Source organism: Dendropsophus ebraccatus, chromosome 6 (genome assembly GCF_027789765.1).
Source record: "Dendropsophus ebraccatus isolate aDenEbr1 chromosome 6, aDenEbr1.pat, whole genome shotgun sequence".
Lineage (NCBI taxonomy): Eukaryota > Metazoa > Chordata > Amphibia > Anura > Hylidae > Dendropsophus > Dendropsophus ebraccatus.
In genome coordinates, this window is record NC_091459.1 from 62,356,230 (window position 1) to 62,379,369 (window position 23,140).

Here is a 23,140-nt window from a genome sequence, read left to right on the forward strand (position 1 = left end):
CTGACCACGCCACGTCGCCTCTGACCACGCCACGTCGCCTCTGACCACCGCAGGTTGCCTCTGACCACCGCACATTGCCTCTGACCACCCCAAATTGCCAATAACCCCCTCCAGATTGCGGTAACCATGCCAGATTACAGGTACCCACCCGACATTACCTATAAGCACTTCAGTTTATCCGTAACCACCCCAAATTGCCCGAAACCACCCCACGTTGCCCGTAACCACCCCAGATTGTCTGTAAGCACTGCAGGTTGCCCGTAAGCACCACACGTTGCCCATAACCACCACACATTGCCAATAACCACCTCACGTTGCCTGTAACCACCCCAGGTTGCCGTAACCACGGCAGGTTGCCCGTGACCACCCCATGTTGTCTGTAACCACCCCAGATTACCTGTAACTACCTCAGGTTGCCCATAACCACCCCAGACTGTCCGTAACCACCCCACATTACCTATAATCTCATTTTTATATTTTATTTTAGTAACTGCGCTATTCTAATAACTATTATTAGCTGCGGTTTTGTTCCAGTAAATTGGCGCTCCTTCCCTTCTGAGCCCTGCTGTGTGCCCATACAGTGGTTTATGCCCACATATGAGGTACCGTTTTACTCAGAAAAACATGCGTTACAGATCTTGGGGTACGTTTTCTCTCCTGTTCCTCGTCAAATTGAGAAATTTCAAACTAAACCAACATATTATTGGAAAAATTCGAGTTTTTCATTTTTACTGGCCAATTTTGAATACTTTCCTCTAATACCTGTGGGGTAAAAATGGTCACCACACCCCAAGATGAATTCTTTGAGAGGTGCACTTTCCAAAATGGGGTGTCTTTTGGGGGGAATCTATTCTGCTGACACTACAGGGGCTCTGTGAATGCACCTGGCGCTCAGAAACTTCTTCAGCAAAATCGCCATAGGAAAAGCTAATTGGCGCTCCCTTCCTTCTGAGCCCAGCTGTGTGCCCATACAGTGATTTACGCCCACATATGGGGTACCATTGTACTCAAGAGAACCTGCGTTACAAATTTTGGGGTGCATTTTCTCTCATGTTCCATTTGAAAATGAGAAACTTTAATCTAAACGTATATATTATTGGAAAATTTTAATTTTCCATTTTTTTTTACTGCCTAATTGTGAATACTTTCCTCAAGCCCCTGTAGGGTTAAAATGCTCATTATACCCCTAGATTATTTCTTTAAGGTGTGTAGTTTCCAAAATGGGGTCACTTATGGGGGTTTTCAGGATACCAGACTTCTAAATTCATTTAAAAAAAGAACTGGTCGCTAAAAAAAATCAGTTTTGGAAACTTTCATGAAAATGTGATAATTTGCTGATAAATTTCTAAACCCCATAACACCCTAAAAAAGTAAAATATGTTTACCAAATTATGCCAGAATAAAGAAGACATATTGGTAATGTGACTTAGTAACTAATTTATGTGCTACAACGTTCTTTTTTTAGAAGCAGAGAATTTCAAATTTCATAAAATGCAAATTTTTTTAATTTTTCATGATATTTTGATGTTTTTCACAAAAAACACAAAGTAGTGACCAAATTTTGACACTAACATAAAGTGCCATATGTGATGAAAAAAAACAATCTCAGAATCGCTAGCATACGTTAAAGCATCACTGAGCTATAAGAGCATAAACTGAGACAGGTCAGATTTTGAAAAATTAGCCTGGTCATTAAGGCCCAAACTTGCTGCAGCACGAAGGGGTTAAAGGGACGCTACCCAAGGGGCATTACATAAGTCGCTCTTAAAGAGACGATACCCAAGTCGCTCTTAAAGGGACATTACATAAGTCACTCTAAAAAATGACGTACCCAAGTCACTCCTTAAGGGACGGTACCCAAGTCGCTCTTAAAAGGGGCATTACATAAGTCGCTCTTAAAGGGACAGTACCCAAGTTGCTTTTAAAGGGCATTAACATAAGTCGCTCTTAAAGCGACGTACCCAAGTCGCTCTTAAAGGGACATTACATAAGTCACTCTAAAAAATGACGTACCCAAGTCACTCCTTAAGGGACGGTACCCAAGTCGCTCTTAAAGGGGCATTACATAAGTTGCTCTAAAAAAGGACGTACCCAAGTCGCTCTTTAAGGGACGGTACCCAAGTCGCTCTTAAAAAGGGGCATTACATAAGTCGCTCTTAAAGGGACAGTACCCAAGTTGCTTTTAAAGGGCATTAACATAAGTCGCTCTTAAAGCGACGTACCCAAGTCGCTCTTAAAGGGATGGTACCCAAGTTACTCTTAAAGGGACGGTACCCAAGTTGCTCTTAAAGGGACAGTACCCAAGTTTCTCTTAAAGGGGCATTACATAAGTCGCTCTTAAAGGGACGGTACACAAGTCGCTCTTAAAGGGACGGTACCTAAGTCGCTCTTAAAGGGACGGTACCCAAGTTTCTCTAAAAGGGACCCAAGTCACTCTTAAAGGGGCATTACATAAGTTGATCTTAAAGGGACGGTACCCAAGTCGCTCTTAAAGGGACGGTACCCAAGTTTCTCTAAAAGGGACCCAAGTCACTCTTAAAGGGGCATTACATAAGTTGATCTTAAAGGGATGGTACCCAAGTGGCCCTTAGAGGGACGGTACCCAAGTCGCTCTTAAAGAGGCATTACATAAGTCGCTCTTAAAGGGACGATACCCAAGTCGCTCTTAAAGGGACGTCAACGAAGTCTCTCTTAAAGGGACGGTACACAAGTCGCTCTTAAAGGGACGGTACCCAAGTTGCTCTTAAAGGGACGTTGCCCTTAAAGGGTTGATACCCAAGTCGCTCTTAACGGGGCATTACATAAGTTGATCTAAAAAAAGACGTACTCAAGTCGCTCTTGAAGTGACAGTAACCAAGTCGCTCTTAAAGGGATGGTACCCAAGTTGCTCTTAAAAGGGGCATTACATAAGTCCCTCTTAAAGGAACAGTACCCAAGTCGCTATTAAAGGGGCATTAACATAAGTTGCTCTTAAAGGGACGTACCCAATTCGCTATTAAAGGGATGGTACCCAAGTTACTCTTAAAGGGACGGTACCCAAGTCGCTCTTAACCCTTTAAGGACATGGCCCATTTTCGTTTTTACGTTTTCGGTTTTTCCTCCTTGTGTTTAAAAGGTCATAGCACTTGCATTTTTCCACCTAGAAACCCACATGACCCCTTATTTTTTGCGTCACTAATTGTACTTTGCAATTACAGGCTGAATTTTTGCATAAAGTATACTGCGAAACCAGAAAAAAAATTCGAAGTGTGGTGAAATTGAAAAAAAAAAACGCATTTCTTTTATTTGGGGGAAATGTGTTTTTACGCCATTCACCCTGGGGTAAAACTGACTTGTTATGCATGTTCCTCAAGTCGTTACGATTAAAACGATATATAACATGTATAACTTATATTGTATCTGATGGCCTGTAAAAAATTCAAACCGTTGTTAACCAATATACGTTCCTTAAAATCGCTCCATTCCCAGGCTTATAGCGCTTTTATCCTTTGGTCTATGGGGCTGTGCGAGGTGTCATTTTTTGCGCCATGATGTGTTCTTTCTATCGGTACCTTGATTGCCCATATACGTCTTTTTGATCGCTTTTTATTAATTTTCTGGATTTGATGCGACCAAAAATGCGCAATTTTGCACTTTGGGATTTTTTTGCGCTGACGCCGTTTACCGTACGAGATCAGGAATGTGATTAATTAATAGTTCGGGCGATTACGCACGCGGCGATAGCAAACATGTTTATTTATTTATTTATTTGTTTACTTTTATTTAAAACCTGGGAAAAGGGGGGTAATTCAGACTTTTATTAGGGGAGGGGGCTTTTTACTATTAACAACACTTTTTTTTTTTTTTTTACACATATACTAGAAGCCCCCCTGGGGGACTTCTAGTATATACACTGTGATCTCTCATTGAGATCTCTGCAGCATAGATCTGCTGCAGAGATCCATGAGATCGGCACTCGTTTGCTTTCGGCTGCTGCAGCCGAAAACGAACGAGTGCCGAGCCGAGGACGGCGCCATCTTGGACGCGTCCCCGGCCGGCATCAGTAACGGAGATCGCTCCTCCGGGACAAGGTCCCGGAGGAGCGATCTCCCCCACTAGACACCAGGGAAACGTTGCCTCCGGTAATCGGAGGCAGCTGTCAACTTTGACAGCTGCCTCCGATTAGCTAATTAGCGGGCACGGCGATCAGACCGTGCCCGCTAATAGCGGCGGTCCCGGGCTACACGCAGCACCCGGGATCGCGGCCCCGCTTTGAAGTGCAAGTGAGGACATAGGACGTACCGGTACGTCCTATGTCCTTAAGAGGTTAAAGGGACCGTACCCAAGTTTCTCTTAAAAGGGCGGTATCCAAGTCGCTCTTAAAGGGGTTCGGTACCCAAGTTGCTCTTAAAGAGCCATTACATAAGTCTCTCTTTAAGGGACGGTACCCAAGTCATTCTTAAAGGGAAGGTACCCAAGTTGCTCTTAAAGGGACAGTAGACAAGTCACCCTTAAAGGAGCATTACATAAGTTGCTCTTAAAGGGAAGGTATTCAAGTCGCCCTTAAAGAGATGGTACCCAAGCCGCTCTTGCAGAGGCATTACATAAGTCGCTCTTAAAGGGACAGTACCCAAGTTGCTCTTAAAGGGACGGTACCCAAGTCACTCTTAAAGAGGCGTTACATAAGTCGCTCTTAAAGGGATGGTACCCAAGTGGCCCTTAGAGGGACGGTACCCAAGTCGCTCTTAAAGAGGCATTACATAAGTCGCTCTTAAAGGGACGATACCCAAGTCGCTCTTAAAGGGACGGCACCCAAGTCTCTCTTAAAGGGACGGTACCCAAGTTGCTCTTAAAGTAACTGTACCCAAGTTGCTGAAACTGAAATAAAAAAAGTCCCCAAAATTAACCAGGTCTCTGTAATGTCTGAGGCCTGTGGTTGAGTCAGGTGATGCACTGCGGCCACATATGTTGGATTTCTAGAAACAATGGAATAAGGGGAATAAATATTGTGTTCCATTTCTCAGTTAATATTTGCTGTGTTAGAGGAAAAAATTGATTAAAATTGGATATCTGCCAAAAAAAAATAAAAGAAAAATGTAATTTCTCCATCAACCTGCCTAAATTTCTATGAAACACCTAAAGGGTTAATAAACTTATAAAATGTTAATTTGAATACTTTGAGGTATGCAGTTTTTACAGTGGAGAGATTTATGGGGTTAACTAACATGCAGACCCCACAAATCCACTTCAGAACTGAACTGGTCCCTAAGAAGATCAGAATTTGACATTTTCCTGAACATTTGAAAAATTTCTGCAAGATATCAAAGCCATCTAACATCCTAACAAGTAAAAGGACATTCACCAAATGACGTCACCATAAAACAGACATGTTGTAGATGTTACAGCAATAATTAGTTCATGTGGCATGACTATTTTTCTTAGAACAAGAGAATTTTGAATATAAAGAAACATAAATGTTTCAAGTTTTTGCCCAAATGTGTTTTTTTTTTTTTACAAAAAACTACTGAGTGTACCAACCGAAGTATACCACAAACACAAAGAGGAATATGTCACGAAGAAATGATTTCAGAATAACCGTGATAATTAAAAGCATTGCAGAGTTATCACTACATAAAGAGAGACAGGTTAGATTTGAAAAATAGGCCCCGAGCATTAAACCCAAAACAGGCTGAAGAGGCAAGGGGTTAAATCATACCTCTTATTGTGTGCTGGTGGCAGAATACTCTGTAAAAATTCTGCAGTGATGCTGTCTGTTCAGACATGGGAGACAGAGTACTGTATGTGTATGCAGTCAAGAAGAGTTCTCTGGTGCACCTGAACAGACACCTACACCACACCTACAGGATATCCTACTACTAGCATTGCATGTACTGACAGAATATTAGAAGAATATTCATTCACTATATTTTACCTTTAGATCTGACTTTCGAATAGCCTTGTTAATGATTGACTTGCCATCAGCAATAAGTGGCTGTGCAGATGTAGTATTCAGTGATATATTTAGGTTATGAAGTTGAATCCATGTCACCTTCTTCCTAAAATATTGTTCAAATTCATCCTGTGTTTAAAAAAAAAAAGCTAAAGAAAGACTCATAACATTACTATTTCCATTTCTAGAATATTTGATATGCACACACTGACAAAAAAACTCCCAATGATTCAATTGGTTTTATTTATGGTCAAACCATGTGGATTTTAATTTGTACATCAAGGTCATTTCTGTATCAAAATCCATGTGTAAACATCTAAAACAAAGATTTTAGTTTTTCCCATTCAGTACTTACTGTTGTTTTTAACAATATAGTTTCAGCATCTTGTAAGCTGTCTGGAATACAATGTGCCCACACATGCCATTCAGGCTTCCAGTAGAATATTAACCAAAGAAAACCACAGGAAAATATGTATCCAAGAACACAGATGAATCTCCTATAGGGTTGTTCTTTATAGCCAAATATTTCCTTAAAAAAGTATATTATTATTATTATTATTTACACACATGATAAAATTTGGAAAGAAATATATAAATTTCAGTTATGTCCCAGTATCGGTTTAACTATTTCTATATTAGTAAATCTCAAGATAAGTACAAGTAATGTAAGCCAGACAAAAGACACACGGTATGCCCAATAAACAATTGTCAGTCGTATTCAAGTCTTATCGCACAAGTATTCTATGAAGAATTTTTTATTAACTTCTTTATTCCTTTTGATAATGCAAAATAAAGCCCCTCCTTAAGCCCCTTCACGTCAGCAATCTATTATATATATATATATATACATACCCCGTATCTATCTATCTATCTATCTATATATATATATATATATATATATATATATATATATATATATATATATACCCAATGCAGTAGGAATGTATATATATACACATTCCTGTACTGACGGGGGCTTTGTGATGAGAGCGAGATCGCTGCAGGGAGTGCGATCCCGCTCTCATCTGTGTCCAGCGCCCCGCAGCCGACTCTCCTTAACCCCTTAAACGCTGCGATCTACAGCGATCACAGCGTTTAAGGTGCTCAGTGACAGATCAAGCATCTGTCATTGAGTGATCGGGACCCCCACAGCCATGCGATCGCATGTACTGATAGGCGGGGGTAATCTCCCTCCGTCCTGTCGAATCTGCGATCTATGTGTAGAGTCTGCTCTCAGGCAGGCTCTATGCATAGATCGCCGATAACACTGATCTATGCTATGCTATGGCATAGCATAGACCAGTATATGTAATCTAATGATTGCATAATTTACAGTAAATAAAAGTGTTAAAAAAAAGTGTAATAATAAGTTATGAAAAGTATTAAATAACCCCTTATAAACCCCCTCCCAATAAAAGTTTAAAAGACCCTCTTGCCCATTATAAGGCTATGTTCACACTACGTAAAAGTACGGCCGTTGTTGCTGATGGCAACAACGGCCATTTTTTTACCGCGGTGTAACAATGCCTTTTGTTCTATGGGATCCCGGACGGAGCGTACACACATGTCAGTTTTCTGCGGCTAGAATTCAGTGAATTCCGGCCGCAGAAAGCCCTGTCAGTTTACACAGTGAAGCGAGCGGCTCCGGCCACTGTGGGCTATGGGAAGCTCTGATGCGGGCGCGCACTGATGCGCCCGCATCAGAGCTCTGCGGCCAGAAGGATCATCCGGCCAGAGACTGGCCGTTCCGTGACTCAGCCGGGGTCACAGAACGGCCGGTCTCTTACGTAGTGGGAACATAGCCTAAAAGTAAAAAATAAATAAATAAACAAATAAATAAACATATTTTATATCGTAGCGTGCGGTCCGATTGTCCGAACTATTAAAAAATAACATTATTGTTCCTGCACGGTGAATGGCGTAGGCAGAAACAAAAAAAAAAAAACACACCAAAATAGCTTATTTTATTAAATTATATCACATAAAAATTAATAAAGGGCAATCGAAATTTTTCTGTTACACCAATATGATATTAATAAAAACTAGAGATCATGGCGCAAAAAAATGACACCTCAGGTGGAAAAATAAAAGCACTATGGCTCTTAGAAGGCAGGGAGGAACATTAATTAATTTAACCCGGACTTTTGTGCATTAAAGGGCTCTGTCTTGAAGGGAAAAATTACTATTTACAGGCATGTTATTAGTTTGCTTGTTTGGCATTTATAGTCAGTAATGACTTCCATTAGAATAATTTGTATGCATCTACTTGATATATGCTTATCCTGTGATTTATGTCAATCAATTACAGTCCATGCACACTGACATGTCCATTCTTTGAGCGGAGAGCAGAGGCACATTGAATCAATAGAGCATGCAGAATTTCAAGCGGAGTCTGCGGCGCGTGCACTGCTACAAATTTCCTCCTCTTTTGCTCAGTATGTACGGGCCCTTATACTGTAGTTATGACTAGACCAGTTTTAGTTTGTATTTAACTAAACAATAAAACTTTGTGCTTTACAACCTTAAAACAGCTATTGATGTGAAAATTTACCTCTCATACCCATATGGCCATATACTGTAAAAGAAAAGAATTGTTTAGGAAAAAATATGATGGTCTTTAAGAGGGTTGCCCAGCAAAAATCTTTTCCTTTCAAATCAACTGGTGTCAGAAAGTTATATAGATTTGTAATTATCTTCTATTTAAAAATCTCAAGTCTTTCCATACATATTTAAACTGTCTGACACAGTGCTCTCTGCTGACATCTCTGGCCAAGACAGGAACAATGATCACATATTTAATGAATGATACTCCTGACTTGAATAGTATAGTAAAATATGGTACTCCCTCTTTCCATCCCAGTAAGAAATGTATATGGTGCTAGTGACCAACAGACTCGATCACAGTCCAATGGATACATAAACAAAAAATTGTTGCAGCACTCCATGAAGAGTCAATTAAGAATAACTTTTGACCTCATGCCTCAGCTAACAATCTTTCAATTCATTTTGGTCCAATAAAGTGAATTTAAAGGGATTATCCAGTGCTACAAAAACATGGCCACTTTCTTTCAGAGACAACACAACTCTTGTCTTAAATTCATTTGCGGTTTGCAATTAAGCTCCATTCACTTCAATGGAATTGAACGGCAAAACCCCACCCAAGCTGGAGACAAGAGTGGTGATGTCTCTGAAAGAAAGTGGCCATGTTTTTGTAGTGTTAGATAACCCATTTAAATGTTGCTTGCCAAAGCATGAGGTCATGAAGTTATTTTATCATGGATTTAGGTGCTGCAACAATTTTTTGTTTATGTATCCATTGGACTGATATTGAGTCCTTTGGTCACTAGCATCTATATATACAGTTTTTACTAGATTTACTTTTTTTTACTTTCTCTTTTTACAGTGAACTCAGCTACATTCACTTAAATAGAACTGTGCCGCAATACACACATAAAAAAAGGTTTTTTTTCTCCTAATCCTGGATAACCTCCTCAAAGAAGTGATAGAGAAGCTGAATAAATTTTTATTTATTTTTTCATTGTGTACTGCAGCTGTTTCTAGAGGTAGTGGATTAGCCATATGTATCAGGACCATGCTGGTGTGTGAAACACTAGATATGGTGGAGCAGAGTGCTGTTGCTATTTAACTCTGCACCACCATATCTAGCATTTTCAACAGACCAGCATGGTCCTGCTACATACAGTAGCTTCTCTGTCATGTTTTTAATACACATTTTTTTCTACCTCTAGCTTTTTCTTTTAGAGACATGAATCATGAAAAGCTATAGTTTAGTCAAGTGCAGCTGCCTGAGGGATTGGAATTATAAAGTAACTAGCAACCCCCCCACCCGCGACTGTAGGGTCTATTAATTTTTTTTATCAAGAAGACTAAGAACAGTGGCACTTTCCTCACCTGACCAACAGCTGTCAATCTATATACAGTATAGGCAGAAAGCTGTTGATCAGTGGCTGGTAGGCAGAGTGAGCAGGACCTCATGAATATTAAGGACTATTTCCCAGTTCTAGGTTTCCTCAATATCCGAGGAACAGCTGTGTAATGTGATGCTAGTAATAGGTTGTTATACACAGCCTCTCTGTCACTAGTTTATGCTTCTATCAGATAGGACAATTCAGCTCCTTTCACTGTAATGGAACTGAGCTGCAAAACCACAACCAAACTTAAAGGGGTAGTCCACCCAAAAATTTTTTCTTTCAAATCAACTGGTGCCATAAAGTGCCAGAGATTTGTAATTCACTTCTATTAAAAAATCTTAAGTCTTCCAGTACTTATCAGCTGCTGTGTGTCCAGCAGGAAGTGGTGTTTTCTTTCCTGTCTGACCCAGTGCTCTCTGTTACCTCCTCTGTCCATGTCAGGAACTGTCCAAAGCAGGAGCAAATCCCCATAGAAAACCTCTCCTGCTCTCCAGACTGGAAATAATACAACTTCCTGTTGGGCATACAGCAGCTGATAAGTACTGGAAGGCTTGAGATTTTTTAATAGAAGTAAATTACAAATCTCTGGCACTTCATGGTAGCAGTTGATTTGAAAGAAAATTTTTTTTGGTGGACTACCCCTTTAACTATATTATTTATATCAAAATAGAAGATAATAATCTTGATGGGAAAATATATTTACACATAATTCAAAAATTTGTACTTAACACTTTTCCTATGTTCAGTATGGTTTGCATAGTCAGTATATTTTATGTAACTGTATGCTTTTATATTACAGTAAAAATGCATTATCAGATGAATGGATATAACCTTTTTTATCATGAATACTTCATGATGGTTACTCAACCAAATACCTGTAAATAAAATTGATTAAATTCAATAGTGTCAAATGTACTATTAAACCAATAACAATGGAGGTATTTTATAATACAATTGTTAATAATATTACCTACTACCCTGCACCACAGTTTAAAAAAATAATAAAGAAGTCTCACCATCTCATTTTCTTCTCCTTGATTAAGTATAGACTGATGTTTTTTATCGCCATGGTTCTCCATCAAAATGTTTTTTGTTTTTTTTTGTTTGTTTTTTTTTCTGAGAATTTCTGCTTAGTAAAAAGCTTCCTAAAAATCACTGCAGGTAACTGTTCCGCACTGGTTATATTTTTCAGGCTTGCACTATATCAACCATTCACAATGTGCCTTATGTATCTTCTGTCCCAAGGACACACCCCTGTAATTATGTTGACAATGCTGAAGATTTATATATTGCTTCATACTTTTGAAATAAATGGATTGACTTATTGTTACTGCACATTTCCAGAACATTTCCTTATTGCCTTAGGCAGCTTCACTTGATTATGGAATCTATAATGTTTGATAAAATTATAATAATAATATTATTATTATTAATAATAATAATAATAATAATAATAATAATAATAATAATAATAATAATTTACATGCTAAAAGAAATGAAAAAAATCTAAACAACATTTCCATATGTGCCAGTTTAGCAGGTAATTTAATAACATGGGTATAGCAAACAGTAATATAGAGTGAGTTTTCCTCATTTCTGCCTCTACCTTTTTAGAAATCTTAATCCATTTTTTCATAAGACTTTGAGAGACCCTTTAGTTGATAGGTTTTAGCTAGTCTGATATATGTTCTCATACGTGAAGACACCAAACTTTTAGTAACTATTTCTCTATGGCCCTCACTTATATATAGGAACATAGTCACGGTAAGACAAGAAGAGTTTTTATCTAGAAAACCAGGAAGCTATAATTCTCTAGAAAGTCTTAAAAAAAAAAATATATATATATAATAATAATAATAATAATAATGATCAGGATGATATGTGATTAATATTATATTGGTGGGGGTCTGGCATGGTGCTACTATTATTAGTATGGCACATGAATAAGCAGTTTTAAAGCATAAAGAGTTTGTGGAGGTTGCATGAGTATGATAGCCTTTTCAAATGGCTGGGGTAGGGGTACCGTCTGTCAGATCACCACCAATATGATATTAAGAAGCTATGTAGGGGATAGGTAATCAATTTTGAAAAGTCAAATAACTAGTGATGAGCGAGTACTAAAATGCTCAGGTGCTCGTTACTCGAGACAAAAATCTCCCAATAATCTCCCAGTGCTCGTTTCTAACCTCATTAAAATCAAAGGGAAACTCAAGCATTTTTGCAGGGGACCCAAGTTTGGTAGAGGGAAGGTCATGTGAAAACCTGTCAACCTCAGAAATTGATGGAAATACAACGGAAATGGACAGGAAACAGCAGGGGCAACATGTATGGATGCCTCTGAGGCTGCCTAATCGCACCATTATGCCAAATTCTGGGTAACAGCCTGGTTAAAACAGAGGAACTCAGGGAACTATTAAACCATTAAAACAGAGGAAGCATATGATGAACCACCCAAAAAAGAAATACAGAAATCAGAAAATATACTAGTGGTCCCACGAGTTTTTGGGAGGCTGTGATATACAATCTGGTGATGGCTGCACCTATACACACTCTGTGACACCCCCTTACACTGTGCATGCAGTAGTGAACTTAGATATCTCTTGAGCAAGAAATACAGAAATCAGAAAATATACTAGTGGTCCCGAAAAAAAATAGTACTGAGCACTTCTTAGGGGTCTGTATGCAACACCTAATGTCCCCTTTCTGCCAGCAGCCGATCACCACAGTGTGCTGCTGAAATCAGGATAGCTGCACTGCAAGTCCCAGCCAGCAGTCTGTAGTAATACAATTTAAAAAATGATTTGAAGCACTTACAAGGGCTGTTTCGTTGTTTTGCTAGTATTTCCTGCCTACTGGAACGCTAATTCCCTCCCTGATGCTCTCCCTGACCAGCAGCAGCTCTGTTCCTAATCTCTTTTAGCATACATGTGAGCCGAGCCTTGCCGGTCACGCTTTTTGTATGGCCATACATGTAGGGTCATCTGATCTGGCCAACCAATCGCTGCTATCAACATGTATGGGTCCCACGTCATTGCAGGATGTACCAAAGAGTCTCCTGCATGTCTATTGGCTGAGAAATAGCGTCCAAACTGACAGGAAATGAATGATGAGATTTTCTCGAGTAACGAGTACCATCTAGTACCCTAATACTCGCATGAGTACCAAGCTCGGGCGAGCATGTTCGCTCATCACTACAAATAACCCATTTAACTTAAAGTGACTCCGTACCCACAATCTGTCCCCCCCAAACCACTTGTACCTCCGGATAGCTGCTTTTAATCCAAGATCTGTCCTGGGGTCCTTTCGGCAGGGGATGCAGTTATTGTCATAAAAACAACTTTTAATCTGGCAGCGCTGTGTCTAACGGTCGGGGCTTACATTTGTATATGCATTAGGCTTGCACTTCCTCCCCACCCTCCTCATTATTAGAAATTAACGAGGAACATTTACTGCTGTTTGAGCTTTGCACAGGTGTATTAACGATCCAGCCCATGTGCCGGGCTGCCACAGGTGGGGAATAGGAAGCAATCTGCCTGGAGTATTCCTAATGATGAGGAGGGTGGGGAGGAAGGACAGAGAGGTTGTGCCAGCCTAATGCATATACAAATGTAAGCGCCGGCCGTTAGACACAGCGCTGCCGGATTAAAAGCTGTTTTTTAGGACAATAACTACATCCCCTGCCGAACGGACCCCAGGACAGATCTTGGATTAAAAGCAGCTATCTGAAGGTACAAGTGGTTTGGGGAGTTCAGATTGTGGGTACGGAGTCGCTTTAAACTAAGTCTCTTATACAACACAAAAGTGACCACAATATCCCCTACACAAAAATTCTTTGAATCCAATTGTGGTAGGCATTAGAGATGAGCGAAAACGATTTGATCGAGATGGTATTCGATCAAATACTGCGGTATTCGAAAGATTCAAATTCAATTGAGTAGTGTGACGAATACTCGGCAAACATTCGAAAGCCCTCCCATCGCACTTGGCGCTTTTTTTAAAATCCAATCACTATGCAGGCAGGCCGTGAGGGACCCTGGGTGTACGCACAGGAGAGAGATAATTTTAGTAGCGTTTTGGTTAGACAGGCTTACTACAGAACCCAAAAGTTATTTTCGGAGCTAAGATACAGCAAAAAAGGTCATGTCTGAATCCAAAGCACTTCTCAGTGCTAAAACATATATGATAGTAGCAGCAGCAGCAGGTGTACCCTGTTTGTAAAAGTGTCTCTGGTTTAGGCCACTAAGGGCATGTTATACATACATTTCCAGTAGCCCAGTAGGGGCACATCATAGTTATTGTTCCAGTAGCCCAGTAAAAGGCACCTCAGGCATATTGTGCCAGTAGCCCAGTAATAGGCACCTCATGCATATTGTGCCAGTAGTCCAGTAAAAGGCACCTCATGCATATTGTGCCAGTAGCCCAGTAATAGGCACCTCATGCATATTGTGCCAGTAGCCCAGTAATAGGCACCTCATGCATATTATTCCAGTAGCCCATTAATAGGTACCTCATGCATATTGTGCCAGTAGCCTAGTAATAGGCACCTCATGCATATTGTGCCTGTAGCCCAGTAAGGGCACCTCATAGTTATTGTTCCAGTAGCCTAGTAAAAACCACCTGATGCATATTGTGCCAGTAGCCCACTAATAGGCACCTCATGAATATTGTGCCAGTAGCCCAGTAATAGGCACCTCATGCATATTGTGCCAGTAGCCCAGTAAGGGCACCGAATAGTTATTGTTCCAGTAGCTCAGTAAAAGGCACCTTATGCATATTGTGTCAGTAGCCCAGTAATAGGCACCTCATGAATATTGTGCCAGTAGCCCAGTAAAAGGCATGTGTTACATACTGTTCCAGAAGCCTAGTAAAAGCACTTAATACATACTGTTCCAGAAGCCCAGTAAAGGCACGGGTGAACAAGCTGGACACATGGCTGGAGCTGTCTCTATATGCTTTGGAGGTGCTGCCAGTGCTGTCAGAGGGAATCTTCAGTGCAGCCGGGGGTGTTCGAACCGATAAGCGCAACCGACTCTCCATGGACAGTGCTGACTGCCTGATGCTTATAAAGATGAACAACAACTGGATAGACCTAGAGTTCCGAACTTGTCCACCACAGCAAAGAAGCCAACAGTGAAGTGCGCATATAGTGTTACAGCAAATCAGGAATTCAGATTAAAATAGTGCCTTTAGAGCCGCTCACCTGGGGTGGTCATGCTACGAGCCCAACACCGCCGATCGCATAATCAATATATAGCCTCTTGCAGCCAGTCCACGAGGCCGGGGGATCCCGGTGGAGAATCACAAGAAGGTTCTGCAGATAGAGGTACAAAAGGAAAAAGTTCTGGGACTTAGGTGGTGCTGACGGCATCAGATGAATTTCACTCCTTGAATGATGGGAGTAGTAGTGTTGGATATAAAATCAAAACTTTATTGCAAGAATTACGCGTTTCAAGGCACAGCCTCTTCATCGTATTCGTATCCGATACGAATCTGATGAAGAGGCTGTGCCTTGAAAGGGTTAAGGGGGATGCAATACATCCTCCCTTAACCCCTTGGGGGCCAGACTGTAAGAAGCGATCTGTAAAGATGCTGCATACTGTAAGGAGCACAACACCGCTCACAATGATGGGTGTTGTGCTCCTGTTTGTGTGTTTTTGTGTATTTCTCCCTTTTTGTTTTTCAGATATCGGTATCCTGTGGATTACGTCAGGTCCATGGACTACGACAATGACCGGTGGTTGTTTTTTTTTTAAATAAAATGGTCAATGAGGGGTGTGGGGGTGTTTTTATCTGAATAAAAAAAATTTTCCACTTGTGTCTTGTCTTTATTTCTTCACTTTATAGACTTAGTAGTGGAAGCCGTCTAATAGACGGAATCCATTACTAAGTTGGGGCATAGTGTTAGCCCGTATAAAATGGCTAACACTAACCCCCCCCCCCCCCCCCCTATTTTTATAACCAGCCGGGTTAAAAACCAAGCGACAGCAGCCTGGTAACACCAGGGTGGGAAGAGCCATTGGTTTAGGCCCTCCCCAGCCTAAATCTTACCAGCCTGCTGCCGCCCCAGTTCAGGAGCGCCAATTTTGATGCTCCGGGACCACTGGCACCCGGCTCTTCCCAGTACCCCTGGTGGCATTGGGTACTGGGGTAATAATGGGGGGTTATTGTTAGCCATTTTATACCGGCTAACACTAGGCCCCAACTTAGTAATGGATTTCGTCTATTAGACGGCTTCCACTACTAAGTCTATAAAGTAAAGAAATAAAGACAAGACACAAGTGGAAATTTTTCACACCCCTCATTGACCATTTTATAAAAAAAAAAAAAACAAACAAACAATCGCCGGTCATCGACGTAGTCCATGGAATCTGACGTAATCCACTGGATACCGATATCTGAAAAACAAAAAGGGAGAAACACACAAAAACCACACAAACAGGAGCACAACACCCATCATTGTGAGCGGTGTTGTGCTCCTTACAGTATGCATTATCTTTACAGATCGCTGCTTACAGTCTGGCCCCCAAGGGGTTAAGGGAGGATGTATTGCATCCCCCTTAACCCCTTGGGGGCCAGACTGATGTCAGACTGCACCTATCCCAGCAAGGAAGGGGTTAGGTGACCCCCCTTCCTTACTGGGATGGGTGCAGTGCTGGGGAGGATGTGGGGAGAGCTTTCTACTCACCCCGATGTGTCCTCTTCACTGGTCCGCAGCACAATGAAGTCACTGTGCTGCGGACCCGCTAATTATACGTACGTTCAGCCGATCAGCTGAGCGCACATATAATTCAAAATGTTTCTTCTAATAATGCTATTGTGATAACATAATTAGAGGAAACATTTGATGTTTTAATTAAAGTAAAGTGTTAATTAGTAAAGAATGCTCTATTTATCGGGAATATGAATTAACGGCTTAATGGAGTTTCCTGTACTAATTAATATTTAATTAATAAAACATATTTTTGTTGTAATAAAATCAGTTTCGTTGTTCAATAATTTCATTTAAACGAATCCATCATTGTGCAATTAAATATACTGTCAAAAAATAAATATATATATATAAATAAATGTATATTTATTTTAACGGTATATTTAATTGCACAATGATGGATTCGTTTAAATTTAATTATTGAACAACGAAAGGGACTTTATAACCAGGAAAATATGTTTTATTAATTTAATATATTAACCATGACAGGCATCGGCATACTGCAGAGGATCGCAAACCCCGGTAATAGCGATTCATGTAAACTGTTTCCCTGCTTTCCCAGATGCATCCAGAGGTGTTTGCATCACTTTCTAAAGATTTTATTTGTAATTTTTAGTTGAACCAGATTTCCAAGTAAATGACCGTATGTTTTCAGCCGCATGTCTATTTTTTCCCACGGCCGTAGTTTCAGCTGCACATTTCCAGCCGCATAAAAAATAAAGCCGCACAGATACATAGTGTGAACATAGCCTAAATGCGGTAACCTCCGTAGTTTTATTGGCAGCAGTGGAGGTGCAATGGAAACAGGTACAAAATAACATAAACAGTAAAATAAAAACCTGCTTGTCTCAGCACTACCTAAACAGTGTTAGTTCCCTCACTAGCACTATAGCAAACAAACACAAAACTTTGCAGGAGACACAGGTACCTTCTGTGTGCAGCTCAGCAGACAAAGGATAATTTTTTACTCACCGTAAATTTTCTTTCCTGTAGTCTGAAGCAGCAGCACGAATAGGGAAGATCCTATCTTCCTGCAATGGTAGTACAGATGGTACTAATAAAAGAAGATTGATTAGGAGCCCTATAAGAAGGCCATACAGACCCCTCCTCCTTATGTCAATTCTAACGACAAAAAAAAAAAAAAAAATAAATTCATAATAAAATCTTAGGTAATAAGGCATTAAAACAATCAAGGTATGCTGCATAAATAATAGTTTGTTTAAATCAGGGCGGGAAGTCTGTGCTGCTGCTTCGGACTACAGGAAAGAAAATTTACGGTGAGTAAAAAAATTATCCTTACCCTTACGTCCTCAGCAGCACGAATAGGGATATAGCAAGCTATGAAAACAGACTAGGGAGGGCCATTACATTACAGAAGACAGAATGGCTGAGCCAAAAACTGGTTGATGAGACTTGTGAATATCTAGTCTGTAGTGCTTGACAAAGGTATTGACGGACGACCATGAAGCAGTCCTGCATATTTGTTCCAAGGGTACAGATCTTTTTTCAGCCCATGTGGATGATATTGCCCTCATTGAATGTGCCTTGATTGCATCAGGTACTTGTAATCCAGCTTCTTGGTAGCATATGGAGATGACTTCCCTTATCCATCTGAACAGAGAAGCTTTGGATGACTTGCATCCTTTGTTTTTCCCTGCAAAGGATAAAGTAGTTAGATTTCCTGAAGGAGTTTGTCCGTTCAATATACATGCTCCAAGCCCTTCCCACATCTAAGGGATGAAGCTCCTTCTCTCCTGTGTTGGCAGGAGTAATGGATTGTAACAATGTAAATGTGGAAGAGACTTTCACCCACCAGGCTTCAAACATCTTCTTTACCTTCAGGTAGGTTCTGTAGAGAGTTGTGGCTCTGGACTGCAGAAGAGTGGTCACCACTTTGACAGCATATCAATATCCATCTTGTTGACGGCAGTCAAGCTTCGGACAAGCCTGCCTTCTTGAGTTATTAACTGAGGGTATAGAGAAGCCTCCAGATTATTCCTATGGAATTAGCATCAGAAGAGAGCGCCATGCTTTTAGATAATAAAAGGGCATCATGAAACCAGAGACTTGCTACTTGCAAGATTTTTAGACTCTGCCCACACCTGGCAGGGATGCTAGGAGTAATCTCTGCTACTTTGAGTCAGTAGCTTAGGACTCTGGGGGAGTTCCCAGAAGATTCTTAGGCAGGGGGCTCTCCATTGTGAACCATGCCCTCTTGGGTCAATAGGGACAAATGAGGCTGACCAAGGCCCAACCTTGTCTGAGATTCTGCAAGACTCTGGGCTTTTTAGGGGTGAGGAAAAAAGGTTTTCCAATTTGAACCTTCAATAGGAATAGGTCTATCCTCCATGCGATTTACCAGAAAACTTCTGGTCCAGAGACCGTTCCTCCGACAGGGTTACATCGCAGCATAGATTGCCAGCAGACAAAATGCCTCTGCCTCCAGTAGTAATGCTGCTAGTGCCCCTATAAATGCCTCTGCCTCCAGTAGTGATGCTACTGATTTAGTGCCCCTATAAAGATCGATATGCGCCATCCTAGATGCAGTTTTGATCTTATACTGATAGCTTCCCATAGATTGATGTGCTAGAGTGGACTAGTATTCCCTTCATATGTTGGATGCCAGCAACATCTCTGATGGGGATTACGGCCCCTTTGCTCGTTGCTCCTGTATACAGGCGCCCACTGTGTGCTTGATACATCAATGGTTTTCTCTACCCACTTCATTGGAAGACTGCTGCCATTGAGCAGGGAAAGCTATCCTTGTCTCTGGGTGTTATTTCCAGTGTAGACATAAGACCCAAGGGTATCAGATGAAGTGTTAGCAACTGTGGAGTGCCGAGAACCCCAACTTGTGTCAACTTCTGTAATCTCTCTGGAGGAAGAGAGAGTCACAGACTGGGGATCTATTCTCCTCCCTAGGAATTGTTCCATGCCAGAAACAATGATGAGTCTCAATTTTCTCAGTCAAAGTACAATAGACATCACCTTGGTGACTGTAGATGGAGCCAAGATGATTCCAAACAGAAGGGCTGTAAATTGAAAAGAATGCCAATTGCCTTGTACAAAGGGTCTTGATGTAAAGGAATATGCAGCTTTTGTCTGTAGACAGGTACATGCGAGTATACCTGGTCAGATAACATCCTTCTTCTAGGAGGGAACTACAGATCATAAATACTCCATACAACCGCCTTCTCAGAGGAGGCTGTATACAGGTACATGCAGGTATACCTGGTCACATAACATTCTTCTCTAGGAGGGACCCACAGATCATAGATCCCACATAAAGCAGCTTCCTCAGAGGCGGCTGCAGGCAGGTATATGCAGGTATACATGGTCAGATAACATCCTTCTCTAGGAGGGACCCACAGATCATAGATCCCACATACAGCAGCTTCCTCAGATTGTGAAATTCAAAATGGTAGGCTTTCCTATCATATAAAACTGGTACAGACCTCTCTCATTATGGAAATAAATTGTCAGAAAAGACATAGTTACAAGTTCTTGTCCCCATCCCCAAGGCCTCCGAGACGTCTGGTCCTTCTTGTGCAGGATTCTTTCCTTTACCTTCCGTACTAGAATTCCTAAGGAATATGGAACAAAAGTAGAAGTTCCTTCTCTTCTTATTAGACTGGGGCAGATAATGGACCTGATCATAAGAAAAAAAGAACTTTCATGAGAATGTCCAATACAGATCCAACTATCTTTATATTGGAGTGACCATCTGCCCCCTTTCAACGAAGGACCAGTCTCCAAACTGTGGGGATCAGGCAGCCAACTATACTGCTCAACTGTAGTAATAGACAATTATTTATTTTATTTTTATTTTTTTTTTGGAAATTATTAAGAAAATTTTTTTGAACAAGGTCTTTGTTCGTCTGAAGGAGCCATGACCTCGGACTCCATCCAGTTCAGCCTGCAGATTATCATTCAGATGTAAAATCTTAAGCAGTCATTGTCTCTTCTGAGAAAAAGTTGCAATCCACAAATGAATTCCCTGCCACCTGAAAGTGGAATCTTGCAGGATCTGTATGCCAAGAAAGCTTTTTCCCCTCCAGAAGTTCTGTTACCAGAATCCTGCTACATCCAAGGATGGAAATTGTGCCAGACTGACCGGCCGACTAATGCTGCATTTACACGTAACGATTATCGTGCGAATTTGCGCGATAACGGTCGAATTCGAACGATAATCGTACGTGTAAACGCAGCGAATGATCGAACGACGCACGATAAATCGTACATTTTGATCTTTTATCAGGTCATCAAATCGTCGTTCATCGTACGCAAAAAAATCGCAAATCATTCCGTGTGAACAGTCGTTCGCCGATTTAACCAATGTGTGAGATAGGCTTAAACGATCGCAAAACGATCGCAGTGCGAATGTTCGTACGATATATAGTACCATCTAAACGCTGATCGTTATAAAAAAAAATTGTTAATCCGACATCGCTAATCGTAAGATCGGCCCAATAATCGTTACGTGTAAACGCAGCATAACAGACTAGTGCAGAGTGCCTGGAATCAGACACACAGGTGCACTGAATATGCAACCAGCAATCCTAAGGCAGTGTTCACACATAGCAGCTTCATAGCTTTACTGCATCTTTCAGTACACAGAAGCTCCATAGGGTCACTGCATCATCTGATATCAGTATTACAGAGTGTAACTAGACAGCAGGTGTACACAGTATTACAGAGTAATTAGACTGCAGGTATACACAGTACACATCCAGCATCTCTAAGCATGTAGTTTCATAGGTCACTGCATTATCTGATAACAGTACTAATCAGATAGTACACAGATGTACAAATCTACAATCCTAAGGCCATGTTCACACACAGTAGCTTTACTGCATTCTTAAATAGCAGCACTGGAGCAGCACAAAAAAGCTCCATAGAATCACTGCATCATCTGATGGCGGTATTAGGGAAAGTAATCAGATAGCAGGTGTATCCAGTACACATCCAGCAGCTCTAAGGCTGTGCTCACACACATAGCTCCATATGGTCACTATATGATCTGATAGCAGTATTAGGGAAAGTAATCAGATAGCAGGTGTATCCAGTACACATCCAGCAGCTATAAGGCTGTGCTCACACACATAGCTCCATATGGTCACTATATAATCTGATAGCAGTATTAGGGAAAGTAATCAGATAGATGTATCCAGTACACAACTAGCAACTCTAAGGCTGTGTTCACACACAGTAGCTTCATAGGGCACTGCATCATCTGATAGCAGTATAGTGAAAGAAATCAGACAGCAGGTGTTACACAGTACACTACAATTCTAAGGCAGTGTTCACACACAGTGGCTTCATAACTTCACTGCATTCTTAAATAGCAGCACACAGAAGGTCCACATGATAACCATCATCTGATAGCAGTATTAGTGAAGGTAATTAAACAGCAGGTGTACATAGTACACGACTAAATTCTAAGGCAGTGTTCACACACAGTAGCTTCATTGCATTCTGAAATGTCAGCACACAGAAGGTCCACATGATCACTATATCATCTGATAGCAGTATAGTGAAAGTAAATAGACAGCAGGTGTATAGTATACAACTAACAATTCTAAGGCCGTGTTCACACACAGTAGCTTCACTGCATTCTTTTTTTTTTATATATATATATATATATATATATATATCTTTATTCTTTTCAATAAATTTACAATCCAATATCGCAAAACAATATTAATACAAGCAAACACATTAAAACACTTCAAAATTCCCCCCTCCCATCCCCTATTACCCAACCCCCCCAACCCCCTCCCCGCCAAAGGTAACGGAGGAACGGTAAAAAAAAAAAAAAAAACATTCCTTCCCTTATTCCCTTAAGACCATATCCAATTCACTGATAATATTCTTCGTATCTAATTCTACACCTCTCCCAGTGCAGAATACTAGGTGCTTCCGAACTAATCCATTTTCTTATTAACAGCAATCTGCCATAAAAAAAACCCATCTTAATATTTTCTTCACTGTTTTTTTCCCTTTTTTGATCCCACTTGAGTCCCCCAGCACAGCAAGAAACGAAGATGGGATAAATTTAATTGCAAAGGCCTCATTAATCCTTTTATACACCTCTAACCAATAATTTTGGATCTTGGGACAAGCCCACATCATATGCAAAAAATCAGAGTCCCCATACCCACATCTAGGACATTTCCCGTCCTGTCTTTTCTTGATCCTATTTAGGAAAGCTGGGGTATAATACAACCAATGATTTATATTAAATTGGATTAATCGGTGATTGCCCGACCTGGACACCATACCAACATTTTGATAAATCTTACCCCACTGAATTTCACTAATTGGTCCCAGATCTTTAACCCACTTATTTCTGCTATTATGACTTACATCTGTAGTTCTTTTGATATAAGAGTAAACATAAGAAACCACTTTCGTTTTTATTGTTCCCTTAACCAGTTGCTCTATTAAAGTGTCCAGGTCAAACTCCACCTTTTTAAGCCATACCGTGTTTTCCATAGCATGACACAACCTAATATAGTCAAACCAAAGATTATCCGCTAAATCAAATTCTCCCTTAATCCAATTCCAGTC

At 40.6% G+C, this 23,140-nt stretch overlaps 1 protein-coding gene across 1 annotated transcript in view; it reads right to left on the reverse strand.

Moving 5' to 3' along the window:
- The window catches only part of LOC138795669 (probable cation-transporting ATPase 13A4), a 204,539-nt gene extending 193,500 nt beyond the window's left edge, over window positions 1-11,039 (reverse strand). The window contains exons 1-3 of the mRNA XM_069975054.1: window positions 10,878-11,039; window positions 6,285-6,458; window positions 5,912-6,058 (exon numbers count right to left, since the gene is read on the reverse strand). Coding sequence (XP_069831155.1) covers window positions 5,912-6,058; window positions 6,285-6,458; window positions 10,878-10,940 — 384 coding nt within the window. The 5' untranslated portion in view covers window positions 10,941-11,039. The remainder of the gene's footprint in view (window positions 1-5,911; window positions 6,059-6,284; window positions 6,459-10,877) is intronic.
- Between the last annotated feature and the right edge of the window lie 12,101 nt (window positions 11,040-23,140).